Genomic DNA, 22,615 nt, shown 5'->3' with positions numbered 1-22,615 from the left:
TGCCCACACTGACACTGTAGTGTCAGGTCTGAGACATGTTTACAGGGCTACTCATGTGGGTGGCACAATCAGTGCTACAGTCCCACTAGTAGCATTTGATTTATAGGCCCTTGGCGAATATGGTGCACTATACTAGGGACTTATTAGTAAATCAAATATGCCAATCATGGATAAACCAATCACCAATACAATTTAGACAGAGGGCACTTGCACTTTAGCACTGTTCTGCAGTGGTCAAGTGCCCAGAGTCCCAAAGCCAGCAAGAATGAAACTCAGCACAGGATCAAAAACAGGAGGTCAGAAGACAAAAAGACGAGGGAAACTCTGCAGAAATATAATTTCCAACACTTACCAATGTTACAGTTGGTGAGCACCATCATATGTCCTAAGAGAATAAAAAAGATTTAATGAATAATCAGTGGAATACACTATGACCCCATACTAAACCTTGCAGCATATATAAATGCAACCTTGGTTCAAGATCGTTCCTCCTGAATGACGATGTCATATGAGGGACAGTGGGCATTTGTATGGTATTTGGGACCTGTATGAGGGGCCTGCTGCTTCTGTGGTGATCATCCTGTTGGAAAGTTCACTTCAGCATGCTGTCCAGTGTGCAGCAGTAGCGGCATTAAAGCTCATTTTCTGTCAGTGACACTCACTGTCAATCTGGTAGACAGTTCTCATAACTAGATGTCCCGGAAAGTACAATAAATGGAACGTACAAGAAGCATACATGTTTGAAAAGATTTTGAAAAGCAATAACAATATCAAATGCCATACCACCTTTCAGTTGCACTCTCTTTGATTAAAAGTTCACCACGTATATCTTGTTGACTTATCTCCAGGAATGTCAAAGGTAAAAATTGCAGCCACATTCAATCATTTATGGTGGGTGTTCTTATACAAATAATACATATTATGTATCTGTATTTTCTGAGAGAGACTTGTTATTTGTATGGTAGTGCTGTACATTTTGAATCCTGAGTTTTTTGTTGCAGGTTGCACACTTTGGTAATCATAGCAAATCACAAATGTGATGCCAGCCTACATTTTTAAGCTTCTTTGTCAAAATGGTACATCGTTGTTAGACCTGGCAGCCTTAGGGTGGTCACCCCTAACTTTTTGCCTGCCTCCCTCCACGTTTTGGACACTGTTTTTGCTGGTTTTTAGACTCTGCGCACTTTACTACTGCTAAACAGTGCTAAAGTGCCTATGCTTTCCCCCTTTAAACATAACATTGGATCATACCTAATTGGACTATTTAATTTACTTATAAGTTCCTAGTAGCGTGCACTATATGTGCCCAGGGCCTGTAGATTAAATGCTACTAGTGGGCCTGCAGCACTGATTGTGCCACCCAATTAAGTAGCCCCTTAACATTGTCTCAGGCCTGCCACTGCAAGGCCTGTGTGTGCAATTTCACTGCCAAATCGACTTGGCATTTAAAAGTACTTTCCAAGACTAAAACTCAATTTTTTCTACATATGACACCCCTAAGGTATGCCCTAGGTAACCCATAGGGCAGGGTGCCCTGTAGGCAAAAGTCAGGGCTTGTACCTATGTAGTTTACATGTCCTGGTAGTGTTAAACTCCCAAATTCGTTTTTACACTGCTGTGAGGCCTGCTCCCTTCATAGGCTAATAATGGGGCTGCCCTCATACATTGTTTGAGTGGTAGCTGCTGATCAGGAAGGAGTAGGAAAGTCATATTTAGTATGGCCAGAATGGTGATATAAAATCCTGCTGACTGGTGAAGTTGGATTTAATATTACTATTTTAGAAATGCCACTTTTAAAAAGTGAGCATTTCTCTGCACTTCAATCTTTCTGTGCCTTACAATCCACTTCTGGCTGGGTTTAGTTGACAGCTCATTGTGCGTTCACTCAGACACACCCCAAACACAGGATACTCAGCCTCACTTGGATACATCTGCATTTTGAAGGGTCTTCCTGGGCTGGGAGGGTGGAGGGCCTGCTCTCACACAAAGGACTGCCACCCCCCCCAACTGGGACCCTGGCAGACAGGATTGAACTGAAAGGGGACCTGGTGCACTTCTAAGCCACTCTTTAAAGTCTGCCCCACTTCAAAGACACATTTGGGTATATAAACACAGGGCCTTTGCACCTTCCACCTCAGACACTTCCTGGAGAAGAAACTTGTAACCAGAACCTGCATCCTGCAAAAGACTGCCTGGCTGCCCAAAGGACTCAACTGACTGCTTTCTGTGAAGGACTGCTGCCTTGCTGTTGCCCTGCTGTCTTGCTGCTCTCTGGCTGTGGTGAAGAAGTGCTCTCTGAGGGCTTGGATAGAGCTTGCCTCCTGTTCCCCGAAGTCTCAGGACCAAAAAGACTTCTCTCTTGCAACTGGACTCCTTGTGCAGTGAAAATTCAACGCACAGCTTGCTAAAACTGACGCACAGCCTGCCCTGCGGTGAGAAATTCACTGCACGCCGAACCGGAACGACTCAGTGCGACTTCGCAAGGAAAAGATCGATGCAGCGCCTGCGTTGCGACCGGAACTTCGACGCACGGCCCACTGGATCGATGCACAGCGACCAAGGACAACGCAGCCGACTTCCAGAGGGGAATCTACGCAGCGCCTGCTGTGCAGGAGAAAATTCCACGCAACGCCCACCGGAACGACGCAGCGCTTGTGACTTTGCTCCGCAAGCCCAGGATTCCACGCCCAGACCCCGGGCGTCTGAAAACCCCGCAACCTGAAGAGGATCCACGACTGAGCACCGGAAATCGACACACAGCCGTCCCTGCATGGAAACTAAACGACGCATCGCCGTGTGCGGCCCAAGAAATTGATGCACACCCCTTTGTTTCCACGCTTCTCCTCCTTTGTGGCCCTTTGCGGAGATTTTTCACGCAAACCAGGTACTTTGTGCTTGAAAGAGACTTTGTTTGTTTTAAAAAGACTCAAAACACTTTATATCACTTTTCAGTGATATCTCTGCATTTACTTATTGCATCTTTGATCGTTTTGACCTGCTAATATCCAGATAAATATTATATATTTTTCTAAACTTTGTGTGGTGTATTTTTGTGGTGCTATATGTTGTTGTTGTATAATTTATTGTACAAATACTTTACACATTGCCTTCTAAGTTAAGCCTGACTGTTCAGCACCAAGCTACCAGACGGTGGGCACAGGATCATTTGGATTGTGTGAGACTTACCCTGGCTAGAGTGAGGGTCCTTGCTTGGACAGGGGTAACCTGACTGCCAACCAAAGACCCCATTTCTAACAATCGTGTGTATAGCTTTACATGGGGAATGATATAGAGGAAATATTGAACTCTCGCCATATTAGAAATATTTTTTGGAGTGTCCCTTGAGCTGGGAAGGCTAGCAACATCTTCCTCTCTGAGTAGATGACAGCTTGATAAAGACATCTAGTTGCAGATTCTTTACCTTAACATTTCCCCAGGCATCAGTGTGGATGTGGAGATGTTTCTAAAGTAGTATCCCTTTGCATCATTAGGTAGCATCGATCGGCTCTGCATCCATCGTCCCCACCAGATATGACGTTGCAGGTCCTGTAAAGGCGCCACCCAGGAGCCCTGATGTCAGTTCTTTTTTTCTTTTTCTACACCAGCCAGCTCTGATCTGTAGAAAGAGCTACTCCTCAGCCACTTTTTGACAGGTCTTTTTTTTTTTTTTTTTTTTTACTTTCGTCAAAGCTTTTTTGAGTATTTCTACTTCTGGTGCATTGAGGGATATCTTCGCGTAAGACCGTGTTCAAGCTCTGCGGATCGTGCCATTGGGTGATGTCTGTGACAGATTCGCACATCGTGTGCCTTTGGTGTCTGGAGCATGACCAGGACCTAAAGCTGTGCTCCTAATCGCAGACTATGGATCCGAAAGCTTTGAGGGAGCAGCTCCTAAAGCAAAAGGCAGCCTGGCGCCTGGCTTCAGGTTAGCCCAGGTCGTGGGCGAGAGGAAGGTCTCCGGGTCGCTTGTGAAGCCACACCACCTTGTCCCACTTCAATTCTTCCCCCACTTTGTCCCACTTCAATTCCTCTGGACAGTCTGATAAGTTGAGGCATAGGAAGTCAAAGAAAGCAAAACGTTCTTAGTCTTCACCTTGTCCTTTGGCCAAGGAGATGCGGGAGCGTTGTCTGTCTGGGTCTCCGTTTGCAGAGCTTGTTTCTGGCCTGACTTAGCGCCTCCCCGCGTTTCATGGAGCGGGAACAACCCTGCCCAACGTAAGGAGTTTTGAGGCCATGCACCTCATTTTAGTGCAGTCCGACTCTGCTGGTGCGCCATCGGGCTAGGCGGAGGCTGAAGAGGCCCCTTTGGGATTCGCGCTGGTGGCTTAGATTTCTTCTCTGTGGGGCACCCAATGATCCATTCCTGGATCCAGACCAGTGCCAGTGGTACCATCTCGACCTTCCCCGGTGCTGGTCCTGATGTTGATGCTCCTGGGCCCGCCCATGACCCTGGGTGGCACCACCCCCATCATCATTGCCGACTCAACACGGAGCCGAATGGGAGTTGTACAACTCCAACTCTGACGTTGACAGGGGCCTTGCTGCCATATGTAATTTCCTGAGCTTTATTCCTATGGGCCAAGTTAGGGTGATTAATGAGAGAGGTTGCTGGACCCTTTAGAATACCAGCTCCAAGACCCCATGGACTGGCATATGGATATGGATGACGCCAGTGAGTGGACTGGATACCTCCCCAGATACTGGCATTCTCTCTCCCCTTACCGTGGCTATGGGGGGAGGGAGCTTCATAGCTGCAGAGAGCAGCTGAGGTCCTGGACCTTGAGTTGCCTTCGTAGGCAGTCAGGACTAACCTCCCGACAGATGGAGGTTTTTCAGCCTGGGTCTTCATGCTCTGAATCCCTGCTCCCCTTTAATGAAGCCCTTACGGATGTCCTACTGGGTACCTGGTCTGAACCCAGCAAAGGGACTCCTGTGAACAGCACAATTGTCTGCAGAGGCGAGCAGATCAAAGCAAGGTTCCCCCCACTACTGAAACCTTGTACCACCTCCGGATGGAGGGGACAATTGCCTGCCGTTCTTCCGCCAGCCTGGCATTGTGTTCCGTGAAAACTGCATGCCTTTTGGCCCGTAATTCCCATACAATGTGGGATACGGTTCTGCAAGTGCTCCCACAGGTTCCGGAGGAAAGCTGGGCTGTACCTTCCCAAGAATTTGCTGATGAGGGAGAGACAACAAAGTTAACGATTTGATGTGGACTAGAAACTACCGACTCACTGGGCAGAGCAGTTGCTTTGACAATTTTCTTAAGACAGCATGCCTGGTTGAGAACGTCTAGGTTTTCGGGGGATTTATAAGCTAATGTTATAGATATGCACATGATAGCACCCGTTTCTTTGGAGTCAAAGCAGCCAGGTCTTTATCAGTGCTTATTGTACTGAGATTAAGTTGATGGTCCTATCTTTTGTGAATTCATTATTTTTTCCTTGTGTGATTGATGAAGATACAGAACATCCCTGCTTGTATTGATTTGCCTTTTCTTGTATTCTGTACAATTAAAATGTACTTCTAAAGAAGTCTTGAAGTATCCTCTATCCTCAATATTTTTTAGTAAACAATGTCTTGGCTTGTGTCTTTTCAATGCATGTAAACATTAAATTGAGTTCTGTATAGCTTCAAATATTTGCAAACGTTTTGTTTTTTATAGACATAGTAAAAACGTATTTGAAATACCAGTCCCACCATGTTACGTTTTTGTTGTTGAATGATATTGTAACTTAGATATTTTGTTACAGTCCCCCCGTTGACTTGGTAGTTTGTCTAATCGATTGACAGAGACTTCATTCACTTTGGCTACCCCCCGAAAGGAGACCCCCTGCCATCTTCAGTGACCACAGAGTCCTTGCATGTAAAGAATAGTTAGGAACCATAAAGAACTACTCCCTAAACTGTCAGAGAGTTGTTCCCATCATCATCATTATCTTAATCAGTTTCTAACAGATAAAGGGGAGTCCGTGTCAGGAAGATTAGCTGACCACATTTCCACTTAACAAATATTTAGTTTTTAGGTCAAGCGCGCAAGTGCTTTGACCTGTTATAAGTATTGTGGGCTTTTAGCCACGCCCACCTCACGCACATCACTTTAACTTGTTTATGAGCTTGCCTTTCGAAAATCGCTTGATGTAATTGGTAAATGCTTTACGTTTGTCCCGCCTTGAGGCTGTTTTTGTCACACCTTGCAGACTGCCCCTGTTACATGGATTATTTCCCGATAGCCGATATACTTCAGCATGGGCAAACTATGGCCCTCATTTCGACCTCATACTTCAGCATGGGCAAACTATGGCCCTCATTTCGACCTCTGCCGTCTTTTCCAAAGACCACCGAGGCACTGCCATGCTGAAGACCGCCAGTGCAGGCGGTTTTCTGCGCAGCGTATTATGACAGCTGGCAGCCCTCCGTCCTTTTTCGGACGGAGAGCCGCCAGCAACCATACTGGTGGTCGGCGGGGAAGTGGAGGCTGCTTCACCTCCACCGTCATCAGAACACCGCCCACTGAATCACATCCCATGATTCGGTGTGGTGGGATTCTGGTGACGGGGTGCTGGCAGCAGAGCAGCCCCCATGGATCCCGTCCCTTCCCGGAGGATCAACAGACAAGATAAGTTGATCGTCCGTTAGGGGAGGGAGGGTGTTGTGTGCGTGCATGGGGGTGTGCGTGTGAGTATGTAGAGGGGGGTGTGAGTGCGTGTATGCATGCGGGGGTGTGTTGTGTGTATGAGAAATGTGTGCGGGTCTGTCTGTATGTGTGCGGGTATGTGTTGTAATGTATGTGTGGGGGTGTGGAGGGGGTGTGTGTATGTGCATGTTGGGGGTGGGGTCCTGCCACCTTTGGTGGGTGGCAGGGGAGGGGGGGAAGGACTCTGGGTGGGGGAGACCCCTAGCAGTGCCAGGGAAGGAATTCCCTGGCACTAATAGTGCCTACCGCCATGGATTTCGTGGCGGTGCCAAACCACCCGAAATCCATGGCGGTATGCAGGGTCCTGATACCGCCGGCGGTCTGGTAACAGCCGCTGGGCTGGAGACCGAAGTCTCCAGCCCAGTGGTTGTCACCGCCCTGGCGGTCGGAGTGGAGCAGTGGAGGATACTGCCATGGTCATAATTCAATTTTTTTCCCGCCGGGCTGTTGGCGGTTTTATCGCCACTTCTCCCCCGTCCGCCAGGGTCATAATGAGGGCCTATTTCTTTTCTCTCTCCCCTTCGTGTAGCATGGCGGCCATGGTGCTCACAGAGCAAACAGGAACAACAGCGTGAACTCCAACGGCAGTATTGGAGCACTGGTCACATTGCACAGTTACTAATCAGAATAATTTCTTGTGGCTCTCCCCCTAAAACACTTGAAATTGGTAAACGCTTTACGTAAACCACAAATCCTCAAAGCAAAAGTGGCTCTCCCGGCACAGCAGGAGAGCCGATACTACAATATTCACTGCACTCAGGAAACTCAACACCCTAATGCTTTGCAGGGTATTACTTTTACAAAATATTTTTGCTCAGAGCTCAGCATGTGGTGGGACCACCACAAAAACGTTCACAACAATGTCCTCTTTATGGCTACATCATCTTTGGGTCCCCACACTAGGTTAGTGTGGACCCCAACATAAAAAACCCTCCCACCATTCAGTGTCTGTTTAACCTTTCCTATGGCTGGAACTTTTGTTTTACAGCTGAGATTAGGTTGTGTTTTAAGGGCCTTCTTTGTAATATCATTGCTATAGGCCTGTTAGCCTCGAATATGTGTAATGCATTACACCCTCTAAGGGCTGATTATATGGTTGCACTGCATTACTTTCTGCCATTTGTTTGTATGGTTATGCCTTCTATGGACTAACTATACAGTTCTTGACTATGTTTCCTACAAATGCTGTTTTCATTGCGGGGTATTCTAGGGGCAGTTTAAAGCATTTCAGTCATAACAACATATTGAATATTTATGGCAGGGAAACTTTTCCCATAATGCTTTGCAGGGCATTACTTTTACCAAACATATTTTTACTGGTGGTCCTAAAACAATGGGACCACCTTCAAAACATTGACCACAGTGTGCTCTTTCTGTCTATATCATCTCTGGGTCCCCACACTACATTAATGGGGACGACAAAATTATAACCCCTACCACCATTCATTATCTTTTTAAGCTTTTTCATGGCTGGAACTTGTGTTTTACAGCTGGGAGAAGTTATGTTTTATGGGCGTTGTTTGTCACATCATTGTAATAGTTCTGCTAGCCTTGAAAAGGTGTAATGCACTATGGCTTCTAAGGAGCTAAATATATAGTTGCACTGCATTACTTTCTCCCATTTATTTCCATGTGGTTATGCTCTCTAAGGGGTGATTGCATGGTTACATGACCATGTTTCTTCCAAATGCTATTTTTATTGTGTTGTACTCTGTGGGCTGTTCTGAGTCAACATATTATAATATTTGTGGCACGAAAATGTGCCCTCTAATGCTTTGCAGGGCATTACTTTTACAAAGCATTTTGCCGATAACTAGGACAATGGGACCACCTTCAAAATGCTCTTTCTGTCTGCATCATCTCTGGGTCCCCACACTAGGTTAGTGGGGCCCCAAAATAATATCCCCTCCCACCATTCACTGTCTTTTAAGTTTTCTCATGGCTACACCTTTTGTTTTACAGCTGAAAGGAGTTTTGTTTTAAAAGCCTTAATTGTAATATTGCAGTAGGCCTGCTAGCCCTAAAAATGTCCTCTAGGGGCTAAGTATATGGTTACACTGCATTACTTTCTCCTGTGTTTTTTTCATAGGGTTTTCCCTTCTTGGGGCTAACAATATGGTTACATGAGCATGTTTCTTACAAATTATATTTTTGTTATGGTACCCCCTAAGAGCTGTTTCAAGCATTATAGTCTAATTTCAAAAGTGTATTTCTGATAAAGGTTTATATGATGATTGCATATGTTTTAATGATCTCCCTTTATTACAATAATTCAGGCCAACTTGGCATCCTTATTACATTATGACTGTTTGAACATTTAATATGTTTGGTTAACCCTTCTAGTTTATTTCTCTTGTTACTCCTCCATGGCTGTCTTGTCTTTTTTGAGGAATTGTGTTAGCCAGCAACTCTGATGGTGGGGTGGTGAAAGTGATATTCTATTGGAATTAGCATGGCAGATTTAAATTAGGATGCTAAATGACAACATTTTAATTTTTTGCTGCAGATAGAGGAAGAAGGTAAATGGAAGTTCTTTAGATATAAGCAGGGCCACTGGAGTTATATAGCAGGAAAAGACAAAATTACAAGACAGGGTTGACCAATTTATGTGGCAAGAAAAGTCCAGTTATGAATTTACCACGCTAGTAGTTGTAACTCAAGCAAATGAGGGACTATTACATTGCAAATACTTGTTTGAGGTACTTCCGAATGATAATTTCCCATCATACTTAGAAGTAAAAAGGGTGTGTTTGGGTGGTAAATCACACAGCGAGCGGGGGGTTTTGCCAGTGTATGATGGAGAAGGACGCCCTCCAGCAAGCTCCCACCCGGCGATCCAGAACTCACCGTAATCCTGCCTGCCCAGACGGCCACCTACACCCCTAACGGAAGAGGAGACAAGGAAACCCCGAGAGCACCTTGAAGAGGTCCAAGATGGCCCTGCACGGGTGACCACAGACGATTCAAAAATGGCGGCGCCCATGGCCCTGGGCCCACAGTGCCCTTAAAGCTGCTGCTGAGACATCAGGAGCACCGCTGCCCACCTGTGAAAGCCACGGAAGATGAGAGGCGGCGGGATGCCCCAGGAGGCCATGTGTACCCCCAGTGAGTGACATCAGCCGGACCTGAAGTGGCACTGGACAGCGACTGAGATGATGGTGGTGGGACCCAAGATAGCGGCTCCCCAGTTGCTTGGGGCGCGCTAGCATGGGGGCTGTGATCCTTGGGGCTCAGTGGATGCAGTTGACGCCATAGCTGCTCCCGCTGGCCAGAGTGTCGCGAGAGGGCTGAATGCAGCAGTGCGGTGCGAAGTGGCCCTGGTGTGCTCTGGGCGTGCCTCTACCCAGCGAGCAACTGATGGGCACCGGCTACCCAGGAGTGAACTCCAAAGCGCAGGACCCCACCAACAGTGGCAAGGGGGTTACCTGGTGTTGAGCAAGGGGTGGCTGGCCCCCATCTTGGACCCTTGGTTGTGACGAGGGGAGCTCGGGGCCTGCTACCCACCAGGGCTCCAGCTTGCCCAGATCAAGCATACGTTTGGGCTGCAGAGCTGGATGACCACAACATGCTTGAGGGGAAGGGGGCTGGGGAGGGGCAGTCGTTTCCCCGGACCTCCAGACATTACCCAAGATTGGACAGTTCTGAGATCGGTGCAGCTGAAGGCGGCCTGAGATGCTGGGGGCTGGCGCACTGAGACAGACCTTTGCGCTGTGCCCCCCAGCTTTGACTGAGGACCCAAGGACATTGGCACAAGCTACAGCGGCAGAGGTGTGGTGGAGTTCCAACATTGAAAGCCTGCCTGGGCTGGTGTTCAGGGGGAGGAGGGCAGTCCTGTGAGAAGACCAGAAGCAAGGAGCTGACCTCCAGCTGGGTGGCCCATGGACGGAAAGTGGCTTACCCCCTGTCAGACTGCTTGCTGGAGCTTGCCCTTGTGCCCCGATTGGGAAGGTATCCAGGAAGTGAGGCGGAGACCTGGAGTCTGGGGTCTCCACCATGGAGCCTTCCAGGGAGGAGCCTGCTGGTCCTACCCTGCAAGACATACTACAAGCAGTTACGACCACCAAAGAAGTCTTAGAAATGAAAATTGACACACTGAGTGCCAACCTGGCACTTCTGCGTGATGATCATAGGTGCTTAGCCGAGAGGGTGACCACCACTGAGAGAACACTTTCTGACCTTCACCTGGACATGGCGGAGATACGAGCTAAGATGGCACTTGGGGTCAAGGTACAGCTGTTACAGACCAGAGCAGAAGATTGGGAGAAGAGATCCCGTCGAAATAACATTCAGACTGTGGGCATACCAGAGCGAGCAGAGGGAAGGGACCCCGTGTTCTTCCTGTAAAACTGTATACGTGAATCAATAGTACCGGCAGAATTGTCTGCTTTCTATGCCCTGGACAGAGCCCAGAGTGTCTGGCTGACCGCCTCGACCTGGGGGGCACCTCCAAGACCGATGGTAGCTTCACTACAAGGACCATGACCACATATTAGCTTGCTCCCGAGTGAAAGGTGATATCCACCTAGACAACCAGAGAGTAATGATATTTCCAGACTTCACCAGGGCTGTCAAAAAACAGAGTTCATCATTCACTGTAGCCAAGTATCACCTGCGACAACTGGGCCTCCAATATGCTGTGCTCTTTCCGGTGCACCTGGGAGTGGTCATGCCAGAGGGCCCACAATTCTTCCACATGCCTCAGAAGGTATGGATCTGGTTGGATGTGCATGCTCATGCAGGACCCAGTGGAGAAGCCCTGGAGAGGATGAAAATCTCAACAAAAAAGAGAAAGAGGTGAGGAGCCGCAAGTGACATTCTGGCTCTATTTGTAGTGAATGGCACCGAGAGCACAGCAGCAGGCGATTCAGGAGTTGGCGGCGCTGAGCAGAGGTGGACGTAAATCACCCCCTCAGTTGTCTGGGGAGGGCTCCTAGTGCTCCAGTGCCTCTAGTGCTGCTAGCCAGGATGGACTGACGGATGAGGAGCGTGCCATGTTTATGCCACACATGGGGATGACCTCTTCTAGTGGTGAGAGGAGGGGCTCACTGTGTGCTGTACCTGGTGCATTGGACTGAAAGACCAAAGAATTCAGAACAGCCTCCTGCGACTCTGTCTGAAGGGCAGAGAATGGACGTTAGTGAACAGATCTAGTACCTGTCTTCACTCCAAAATCTATATGTAACGTTGAGGACTTAGAGACCAGACTATAGTATTTATGATAAGGGCAATGTTAGGGGTACTTTAATTTGTTATTTCACATGGCGAAGGAGGACTGGGTGGGGGTGGCGATAAGGGTGGGTGGCCTGCACATATTAGGCATGATATGGATGCTCCCACTGTGGATTGACTGCTAATTACCTACATGGTTGTTTGGATGGGGGGGGGGCGTACTTGTCCTGGAGGTAGGGAGTTTGTGGGGGTTGTATCAGTTAATGTTGGGGAAAGTTCTGTTGTGGTGCATCGACCAAGAATGAGTATGCTACATCGCAGATGGCTGCACACCTGACTACAAAATCCTGAGCAGGATTTTAGCCACACCCCTTTTGCTGCATATGTCTGATCCTAATCATCGAGACCAGACTGGCTTTATCCTGGGCCGAAATATGGCACATAACATAAGGAGATTGCACATGGTACTAGAGGCTGCTCTGAGGGAGGATGATAAAGCGGCAATTCTGGCTTTCAACAGAAGAGGCCTTTAATAGCCTAGAGTTACAGTTCCTCTGTGAAGTGATAATGCAGATGGACCTGGCAGAGGGCTTCTTGGCCTGGACACGCCTTCTGTACTCTGGCCATCGAGCCAGAGTTCGTACGGGTCACCTGGTTTCGGAGAGCTGGGCGGCGGGGAGGAAGGCCATGCAGGGCTGCCCTCTAGCCCTCTGCTTTTCGCCTTGGCGATGGAGCCTTTGACTTGCTAGGCCCAAACTGGCACGGTTTATCGAGGCCTGACACGAAGAGGTAGCACCCACCATTGAGCGCTTTATGCCGACGACCTCCTATTGTTTCTCCATAATGACCAGATTGTGCTGAGAGGTCTCCAGGAGATGTTGGATCAATATGGTTTCTTGTGGGGACTGACTGTGAACTGGCGTAAATCGCCATTCAGAGCAGCTTCCGGTGAGCCTTGACACTCTGTTATGGGAGCCTGACTCCTTCCAGTATCTTGGAGTCCACATTTATCACGCTCCCGAGGACTTGCTAGAAGGAAACCTGGCCCTGGCGATTGGATCCCATCGCGCCAATACTTCCTTCTGGGCAACACTGCCACTATCAGTTGTGGTTAGAGTGGCTCTCCTGAAGATGGTGTCGCTGCCCCGACTGCTCTACTTCTCCACCCTCCCAGTTTGAATACCGGCCTCCTATTTTTGTGACATCAATAAGATTGTTACTGAGTTTATGAGGCCAGGGCAGGTGCAAGGTGGCGGTGACTACCATAAAGCTGCAAACAATAGAGGGAGGTCTTTTGGTCCCTGATGTTGAAACCTATTATTAGCGGAGCAATTCCAATATCTCAAGCAGTGGTTGGCAAGTGACCAGAGACTGGGAGGAGAGTGGTGGCTTATGCCTTCTGAAATGCCTTGGTTGATCAGGCTGCTACTTGGCCTTCCCTTGACAAGTGCAGGCAAGACGATTGAATTAAAAGTAATGGGCCGATGTTGGGCTCCTGGCCTCTGAAATGCGCGGATCAGAGTCCCCTATGCACCAGACATGCCACTGCGCCATCTTGGGGAGCTTCCTAATGGAAGATTGTGGTGGGAAATCACAGCATGGCAGGAAGCGGGTATAACCACCAGGCGAGACCTCTATGAGAGTCAAAATGGGGAGCACCCTGTCTTCCATTCCAACATTTGTGACCCCAAGGCATCATGGTAAATGCAGTCATTAGCACGAATTTGAAAAGAGTTTTGAAAGTTTTTCACCATAAGTTGGTGCGGCGAGTGCCGTATCTTCGGACACGTGTTTCTGGCTATTTGGCCGTCATCAGCGAAGAGCAACGTGTAGCTGGCGGGGTTGCTTGAAATGCCGCCTTGAAAGTATTCACAGGTTTAATTACCACTCAAGAAGGCGCACAGGTGCTTCACCCGAGCTCGTCAGCTCAGAGGCTCACGGGAGCCTTAATTACAACAGTCAAAATGGGGAGCACCCTGTCTTCCATTCCAACATTTGTGACCCCAAGGCATCATGGTAAATGCAGTCATTAGCACGAATTTGAAAAGAGTTTTGATCCTCTATGAGGATGGGGTATTTTTGCCCTTTGATCAATTACAACTCCAGTATGACCCACCCAGGGATTAAAAGGGCTATTCGCAAGCACTGCGGATCGGGACTGACAGAATCCCACAGACTGCCTACTTTCAATACATCCTCACTGCTGCAGGAACATGCAAGGCAGTCACCTGCCTCTATTGGCACTATCGAGGAGACATCCAGACCCAGCTGCTACCCCTAAAGGGAATGTGGGTGGAGGACCTGGGGTGGGACACAAGCGAGAAGAATTGGGAGACCATACTGTATAACATAGCCAAAGCCACTATGAATGCAAGATTCAATCTAATTAACTTCTGTGTGCTACATAGAGCATACCTCATCCCCAGAAGGTTAAATAGATATTTCGGGCAAACAAATAATGCATGCCCGAGATGCCAGGAGGTGGGAGCAGAAGTCTACCACATGTTCTTGAGTTGCCCTGAGATAGTTGCTTATTGGGGGGAGGTGGTGGAGATGTTATCCGTTAGCGTAAGAGGCACGCCATTGCTTATTGGGATGGGTCCCCCATACAGCGAAGATGATAGTCACTAGTCGCTTTTAGGATTGGGTGTTCGCCTTAGCAGAGCGGGAGATTGTGGGGCAGTGGAAGGACCCGTGAGGCCCTAGCCCACATACATGCAAGCAGGAGCTTCAGAAATGAGCAAACTGTGAGGCTGAGGGGAGGCTCCGAGATGCAAAATAAGTGAAAGGGTCCTTAGATACAGAGCGTGACTGGGGAACACATTAGTAGACTCTCACTGAAGAACACAGAGGAAGACCTGCCAGAAGAAGGCTGAAGGCTCACATTATGGCCACACCTGCTCACCCTTGGGTCAACATCACCAACACCTGGCCAGGCGCTGAGATAGGACACACCGCTACTTAGCGATTATCTCCTAGAAATGGACGGAATCGTAGAGCAGATCTTGTGAGCACTACCAATGGATGCACCACATGGAGGGAAGGTGGGGGGGTTGGTTGGGGATGCTAACTGTGATTTCATGATGGACTGTTTTCCTCTATGTACACTGTTAAATGCTGAGGGTTGCAAGTGCCACCTGATAAGGTGGGGATCTGCTAAATGTGGCCTAATGGGTTTTGTTATGTTAATAGATATTACTTCCAAGCAAGGTGGAGAACGTAATAGTACCGGAATCGAATAATGCTACATAACCATCATGAAGGTGCAATAAAGTTTGTTAAAATAAATAAATAAATAAACCACGCAGTGAGTACAGTAAAGGGAAGGAACAACTTTTATTTTTTGAGCAGCACGGACTCCTTCTGACGTGATGCGGTGTGATGAGACTATGGTTAAAAACACAGCTTGAACAGTAACATTTAAACAGTGTCGACATTCAAGAAAAATAAGTTAATTATTACAACAAAAGATGGAACTAAAGTTAGAGGACTCATGAACGTTCTTACTCTCCAGCAGTGTTGAAGAATTAGTATATAGAAAGACACACTCCGGATTGAGGCTGCATTAAGTGCATAGTAGTTAGATGGCCTCATGAACTATTCAATTTAAATTATAGCTGGCGTTAGTGGATGGGGACCACTAAGCACTGCGGTGGGAATGTTGCGTGGAAGAATAGTGAATTGCAGTACGACCTGTGTGTGAATTGTTTTGGTGTCAGTCATGAGTAACATAAGTGGTACTCTTAATTTATTGTAGGAGGCAGTGCCGTGGTGTATAGTGGCTGGAAGAATAGTGAGAAACTGTACACTTTTTTCTTAAATTGATTGTTGTGAAAGATTAAATGGGTTTCATTAGAATCAGCCCCGAAACGACAGAGGAACAACCCAACTCATGCACTGGATACAGGAATTCATGACCGATGCTTAAGTGATCTCCCGAAGTGACAGGTGAGTGAGCCACAGGCATTCACTGAATACAGAAAGTAATAGAAAAATGATCTCAAGAGTTCAGCCAGAAGCGACGAGGAGTAACACACAGGCATGTACAGGAGAAATGCAGCCACAATAAATGTCCTCTAGTAACTACCCAGGAGAAGACAGACAAGTGTCCCACAGGAGTTCATTTGTTACAGATAGCTATAGTACAAGCTGTTTAGGGTCCATACAGAAGCTAGAGAAGAGAGTTGTGGACATTGCTGGTTGCATGAAGTCAGCATAAATGCTCTTTAGTATGCATCCAGAAGCAGCCGAGGACCCGGCTGTGGCATGAACTGGAAGTAGACAGCTATTGTAAATGTTCTTGCAACTAGACTCATAAATGCTGTATCAATATACACCTGGAGAGACGGAGAAGCAGTCCATGATATACGGTATGTACAGGTAGTCACCATAAATGATCTATACCAGCGGTTCTGACCCCTACTGAGGGGGTCTGCAAATGTCGAAAATTAAACGTTACCATAATGCCTCAGTAGGGGTCCGCAAACTCTATAGTGATTCAATGGGTGTCTCTGGGTTCCAGTTGTGATTAGATGGAGGCCCACAGAAGTCAAAAGGATAAGAACCACTGATCTAAAAAGTCAGTTAAGAAGTGACAAATAGTAACCTAGAGGCATGCACAGAAGAAATGCAGTCACAATTAATGCTCTTTAGAGTCTGCCCTGAAGTGATATTGTACTACCTTGGTACTGTAGAATGGTGCGGAAAATCTGTTGCATTGCATACTACATGTAGCGTTTCGTTTTTGACCTCAATAAGCATGTTCTATCTTCTGACAGTTTCCAGTTGTAACTGGGGTTTTGAGTTTAGGTTCCAGCATGCCATAGCTCTGAAACAGTGCATCCTGAATAGAATGGTCTTGAGCAGAAAGTATAAATCCTACATACCCATGTTGGGTTTAAAGATTATAAAGGTTGCCACATAGTCATACGGGTTATAGGGCACCGCAGACTCACCAACATATTTCATTCTTCACTGGCCTCTAGGCAGAAGCCCATCTTTGAGTCGGTTTCAATCATATTAGACATTATGCATATGTTCTAGGATATTTCACCGTGAAATAGTCACTGACATGCATCATGCTGGTGTGTGTTCATCAGATAATTTGCAGCTTGTTAATGTTTTGTCTCCCTGCCCTCTGCACCCACTTACTTGTTTTCTGTTTGCCACTTCCCCAGAACTCTTGTGTAGCTGCAAAAGGTTATTTTCATTTAGAAAGGGGCCACTACCCAGACGTTATGTTTTGGTCTGCAGATGCAGCCGACCCCAAGTTGTTTTGTGATTCAGTCCCTCCCTCCCGCCCAGGCAAATTCTCTTCTACCTCCGCCCATATGTTGTTCTGTGTACTGGTAACAAAAGAGCTGGCCCTAGACTAGACCCCTTTGTCCACCCCCATGCCTCCCAGTGCTGCATTTTTTGTACACCCTCCTCCTTTCCACCTGTGCCCTTTCTCCTGGCCTGATGTGTGTTCCTGCAGAAAGGACTAGTCGGGGAACAGTGCAGTGAATGGAAAATTACAAAATGGAGCCTATTTACCTGTACTTGTCCTTACTCTAGGACTGCCCTGCCATCCTGCCTCTTGGCAGGACACAGCAGTAGAGTTTTACCAGTGTCCTATGCATAGTCTACTTTACACACCGTGGTTAGTGACTGTGATCTGGCCGTTTTCACTTTCCTCCCAACTGTGCTGTTTTCTTCTGAAGTCCAGGCACAAAAATGGTACTAGTGACTGATATAGTTCTTGAGCAATTTATGACCATTCCCATGGTGTGCTGCATCTAAAAAAAAAAAAATCGAATTTTTGCCAGAACACTGCAAAGCACATCTTCACTGGGGGAGAGGACTCCATTCAGAATGATCAAGACCTGGAGATAGAACAGTTTACTCAGCAAAAACAGTTCTTGTCTCTTATCTAGCTGGATGTGAAGATAGATTCCCCGCACAAAGCCCTCACTGGGCGAAAGCTTGATGCAGGTTGTTATGAACTCGAAAGGGACCCTTGATGTGAACCTCTGTTTTCTGCTGCATTGCTAGCTTACTCATAAAAGACAGTCATTCACTTTCACACCAGAGAAGCACAGTACATATTGGCCAAAAATTGTAACACACCATGTAAACTGGTGGACAGAGTGATTTATTCATAAGATGGTAATTAACCATTAAATGATGTCGCCGTTTTTTTTTTTAGCTTTCAACAACATTCAGTCTCCTCACACCTGGTGAAGGGAAATGTAGTCGCTGTGATAGTGGTAACTGACCAGCACAGCCTCACTGTGGGAGCAAAAAATGTGAAGTCACCAAGTTCATTTGGTAAAGTCACAGAGCAGGCTCGAAAAGCAAAAGTGTACACTGATGATTTTGATTTCTGCACCCCAACACAAATCCTGGGGGTAGAAGGTTGGGCTCTCAAACAACTGGTTTGCTGGTCATGAACCATCATCTCCAGCCTCTACAGGTGTTGAAATGAAAGTCCTCTGCATGTCTTTTGTAAGCTATGCTGAAGTCTGTTCCCTGGTGAGCTTGACAGTCATGAGCTCTATGTTTCTGGTTTGTGTCGCCATCAGAGATGTACTGTTATATTAAAGGGACACCTTTATTTCCCCACATTTTCACAGAGGGTGGATACAGCTTTTTTGGTGATTGGTGGTGGTGGCAGAGATATTCTAGTTGAGCAGAATAAGCCTTTTCATTTGTGCCCATCTGGTGAGACTGTCTTATGTGCTCTCCCAAAAAAGGGACTGTAAGTACAATTACTTTTGTCCTTTGCCTTCATCATGTTTTGGACATGAATGTGGGATGTATGTTTTGTGTATATGGGATGTGTGGATCACTGGTGGATTGGTGAAATGATGTCCTTCATTTGGGCCTCATGAGTGAGTTGATACAAATGATGACTTTGTGTCGTGCTGGTGGTGTCCTCCTCTGACATTTCAGTCTGCACACATACAACCTTCCTTTCACCCTTGTGAAATCTGTGTACCTATTGGATGAGGGAAGTTTCTGACCCATCTCCGGTTGTCTGAGTGTAGGATCCTCTGCGTGGGTAAAACTCAACCATCCCTCTTTTCCTTTGTTCTGCCTACCTGCCACGGCAAGTTCTACAGATGTTGGCCCTAGTCTGAGGCCAAAACACATAACACCTTCACCGCACCGCATTGGACTCTGGCCTCGGACGGCTACAAACTTCGTCTAGAAATAATAACAAAGATATTTGCCTAGAGATAGCTGAGTATGGCAGTCACTTTATTGAGCTTCTCGCGCTTGTCTATAGAGGGAGGTATGAGTACTGGCCCTCTTAAATAGTACTTGATTCATCTCTGTTTTGGCACCACAGAGGACTGCACACCAATGTTGTAGAAAAGACAGTCGGACCGGTGGAATACGTGTTGGATTGCTACACTCAGCATTTTTATAGTGGCACCTGTTTAATCTGGTCAGGATTCTTACGGATGACACCTTTTATTTCACCCACGTCAGAGAGGTATCCAAGTACTAGAATTGGAGCCAGAGTCCCTGCACTTGTATTGCTTGCCCTCCTTCGGAATTCCTTTACAAGAGTTTAGCTTCTGAAGTTTCTCGGCCGATAGGATATACTTATCACTGGGCTTGAGGTTAATAAACGTCTAGCACCAAGGACGAATAAGCTTCAATACAGGCTCAAGTGTTAGCTTGCAGTATTTCTGGCATATTATGCTTTATTACCATATATTGTTCTAATTCAAAAGCAATTTAACATAGTGATGTGGACACACAGAGATGAAAGTGAATTTTTGTTCAGTCCATTCATTCATTTATATAAGAGGATCCAAAAGAATAAAGCAAAAACTTGATTGCATATCAACGGTTGAACTAATAGGCTGTTAAACACATCCCAACTACCTGAATTATAATCCAGATACACAGTGATAAACACATCTGTCAGTTTCATTAGTGGCTCGTGTGCCATGTAATATTTTCGTCGCCTGCAGGGCTATCCAGGACTGGAAGTATAACCGGTGACGAATTGCACAGATTTAGGGCAGTTTTAGTGCAAGCATTGCAAACTTGGTTGATCTGATTTTGTCAGTCTCTTAATTTGCTTTGTTTGAATCTGTATTGGGTTTAATTAAAAAAAAAAAAAAAATCATTTGAAAATATGTTATTAATTTTTTTAGAAGAGGTTAACACCAGATAAAAATGAACCAAAAAGCAATCAAAAGGGGAGAACCAAAACATGTATTTTGGTACTGCTACTGTTCATTTGAAAACCTTCCCCAGTGGAGAGTTCTTATAAACACATCAGAAGTATTAAGTAACAAAGCAATCAGAAAATGCATCGGTAACGTCCATTTGGTTATACCAAGTAGTAAAAGCTGTTTAAGCAGAAAGTAGTAAAAGCTGCAGCTGATAGGTGAAATAAAATGACTTGGTATTTGAGCCATTATGAAATAGATAAAACTGTCTCGCTAAAATGTTTAAGGCCCTTCGTTAATGCCAGTAGACAGCTACTTGTAACTCTGTATAAGCAAAGAATGCATTATTATTTTCATTTGTTAACTTGTTGCAGAATATGTGCTTCTGATTTATAGGAGACTGCACACCTAATTTCCTTTAAATGCTTTAAAGGTGACAACTTGATTCTGGTTGTGTGTCGTGCCCTCTCCCTAATCTTGTTCACCTACTTTATTATGAGTTGTGTTCTATGTTTATTTAACTGTTCTTGTGCCTGAAATGGGTATATTTGTATAATCCCCTGCACACTCATTTTTTCAGCCTTTTTATTGTCTTTTTCATCACATTGGCTTTAAATCTATACCGTGAAAGAATACTTAATGTTTATAGTATGTGGTTACCTACCTGTATTTAAAATGTATACCTTTCATTAACACTTTAAAAAAGCTGTTTTTTTAAGTTTCAAGTTGACCCCTTTATTTTGCAGGAGACGAAGTGACGAACACCCTGTTCCCTTTGACACTAAGCGACAACGAATTCAGTCTCCCACACAGTCATCCCCTGTACATCGTCAACTAGTGCCTTTAAGAGAAGATCGTAGATATTCAGTTCCAACATCTGTGAAACTACCACTTGTCCAGGCACCGCCAAGGACACCTGATGTGAAAGGGCGTCTTCCACCCTTGCAAGATTCTCAAATAGCACCCTGCTTGGAAACAACACTTCCAGTGGCCAAAGATAAGGTACTGCTTATGTTTAATGTTCTTATAAGATTAACTAATATTTATATAGGGTAATGCATTACTTTTATTTTGTCAGTATATAGCTTGAGCACAGATCAATACATCTAAAAACGTAATGAGCTATAAGCTTGAGTTATTTATATAGTGTAACCTGCTGTGCATGGTGGCAAAGCTCCAAAAATATCTGTCAGAGGGAATGGTACTATGAGGATTTAGCACTTCTGTACTGCATTTAAGACTACTATGTATATTGGTCTAGTAGGCAGTATCTGGAGTAAATCCTGTTAGGGTAGTGATACGCTAGCATAATTTGTTCATGTGTAAAGCTTGAGTAAACATTAGTCCCAGGTGTTGTAATGATGAGAGGACTAGTGACTTGTTTACCCCACTAGCAGATGGAGAGACAAGCTCAGCCCCAATCATTGTGGCTGACTGCTAATCAATGAGCCCTCATCACCATGGCACACTTTGTCTTCACCAAAGGAGTGGACCCCATCGGCACAGCCTGACCCTGAAACTCAACAACTCCACCAGCATAGTCACTGTCCCGAATGCATGGAAGCAGACCCCCACAATCCCCACCAACAAACCCTTAGCAGACTCAATGACGCTGAATAACTAGCGGACAATCTCCTTGTTGCCTTACCCTGTCAAAGTATTGGAGAAAGTGGTCAGCAAATAACAGGCCGACCACCTAAACAACAACAACCACCACCACCACCTCCTCAGCTCCCCACCCAATTTGGATTCAGGCCCAACTACAGGACAATGACAGCCCTCATTGCTGTCACAGACAACATCTGACTGATCATGGACAGAGGTGGCACCACAGCTCTCATTCTGCTTGAGTAATCCGAATCTTTCGACACAGTCTCCTACGTCATTCTCATTCAAAGTTTACACAAAGCTGCCATATGAGGGTCCTCTGTCCATTAAATTAGCTCCTTCCTCACTGGGCGCAGCCGATTGGTCAGCTCGACTCCCATACACCTTGGACGCCACCGACCTCATCTGCGAAATACCCAAAAGAGCATCTCTCAGCCTCACACTGTTCAACGCCTTCATGGCACCGCTCGCCAACCTCAGCCGATCCCACTGAATCATCATCATCTCCTATGCAGACGAAACCCAGCTCAGCCCTTTCCTCTCTGATGAAACATCCAGCACATAGACCAACTTCACCTCCTGTATGTCTGAAGTCACCAGCTGGATGTAGACCAACTGTCTGAAACTCAACACAGACCAAACAGAAGTGGGACTCTTCGACAAGAACACCTGTTCAAGGAACTCTGCCTTGTAGTCAGTAGGGCTTGGACCAACACACTGCCTAGCCAAGCACCTGGATATAGTGACGGGCATGCCACCTGTCAATGACCAGCCGAGTTAAAACAATCCTCTCCTCCTGTATCTAAACCCTTAAGATTATGAAAAAAATCTTCAATTGGCTCCCAAACAACTCATGCAGAACTGTCACTGTGGTCCTTATCTTTAGCAACCTGTACTATGGCAACGCACTCGCAGCTGCAAGGCTCACACTCAAGCCCCCACCATACACTTAAACATCATCTTGCGCCTA

At 46.3% G+C, this 22,615-nt stretch overlaps 1 protein-coding gene across 1 annotated transcript in view; it reads left to right on the top strand.

Moving 5' to 3' along the window:
- TENT2 (terminal nucleotidyltransferase 2) overlaps window positions 1-22,615 on the top strand; it is a 568,493-nt gene that overhangs the window by 60,957 nt on the left and 484,921 nt on the right. Inside the window, exon 3 of the mRNA XM_069223224.1 lies at window positions 20,784-21,039. Coding sequence (XP_069079325.1) covers window positions 20,784-21,039 — 256 coding nt within the window. The remainder of the gene's footprint in view (window positions 1-20,783; window positions 21,040-22,615) is intronic.

The sequence above is a fragment of the Pleurodeles waltl genome, chromosome 1_1 (assembly GCF_031143425.1).
Source record: "Pleurodeles waltl isolate 20211129_DDA chromosome 1_1, aPleWal1.hap1.20221129, whole genome shotgun sequence".
NCBI lineage: Eukaryota > Metazoa > Chordata > Amphibia > Caudata > Salamandridae > Pleurodeles > Pleurodeles waltl.
The sequence above is the reverse complement of the archived record's forward strand: the minus strand, read 5'-3'. Positions and strand labels throughout refer to the sequence as shown.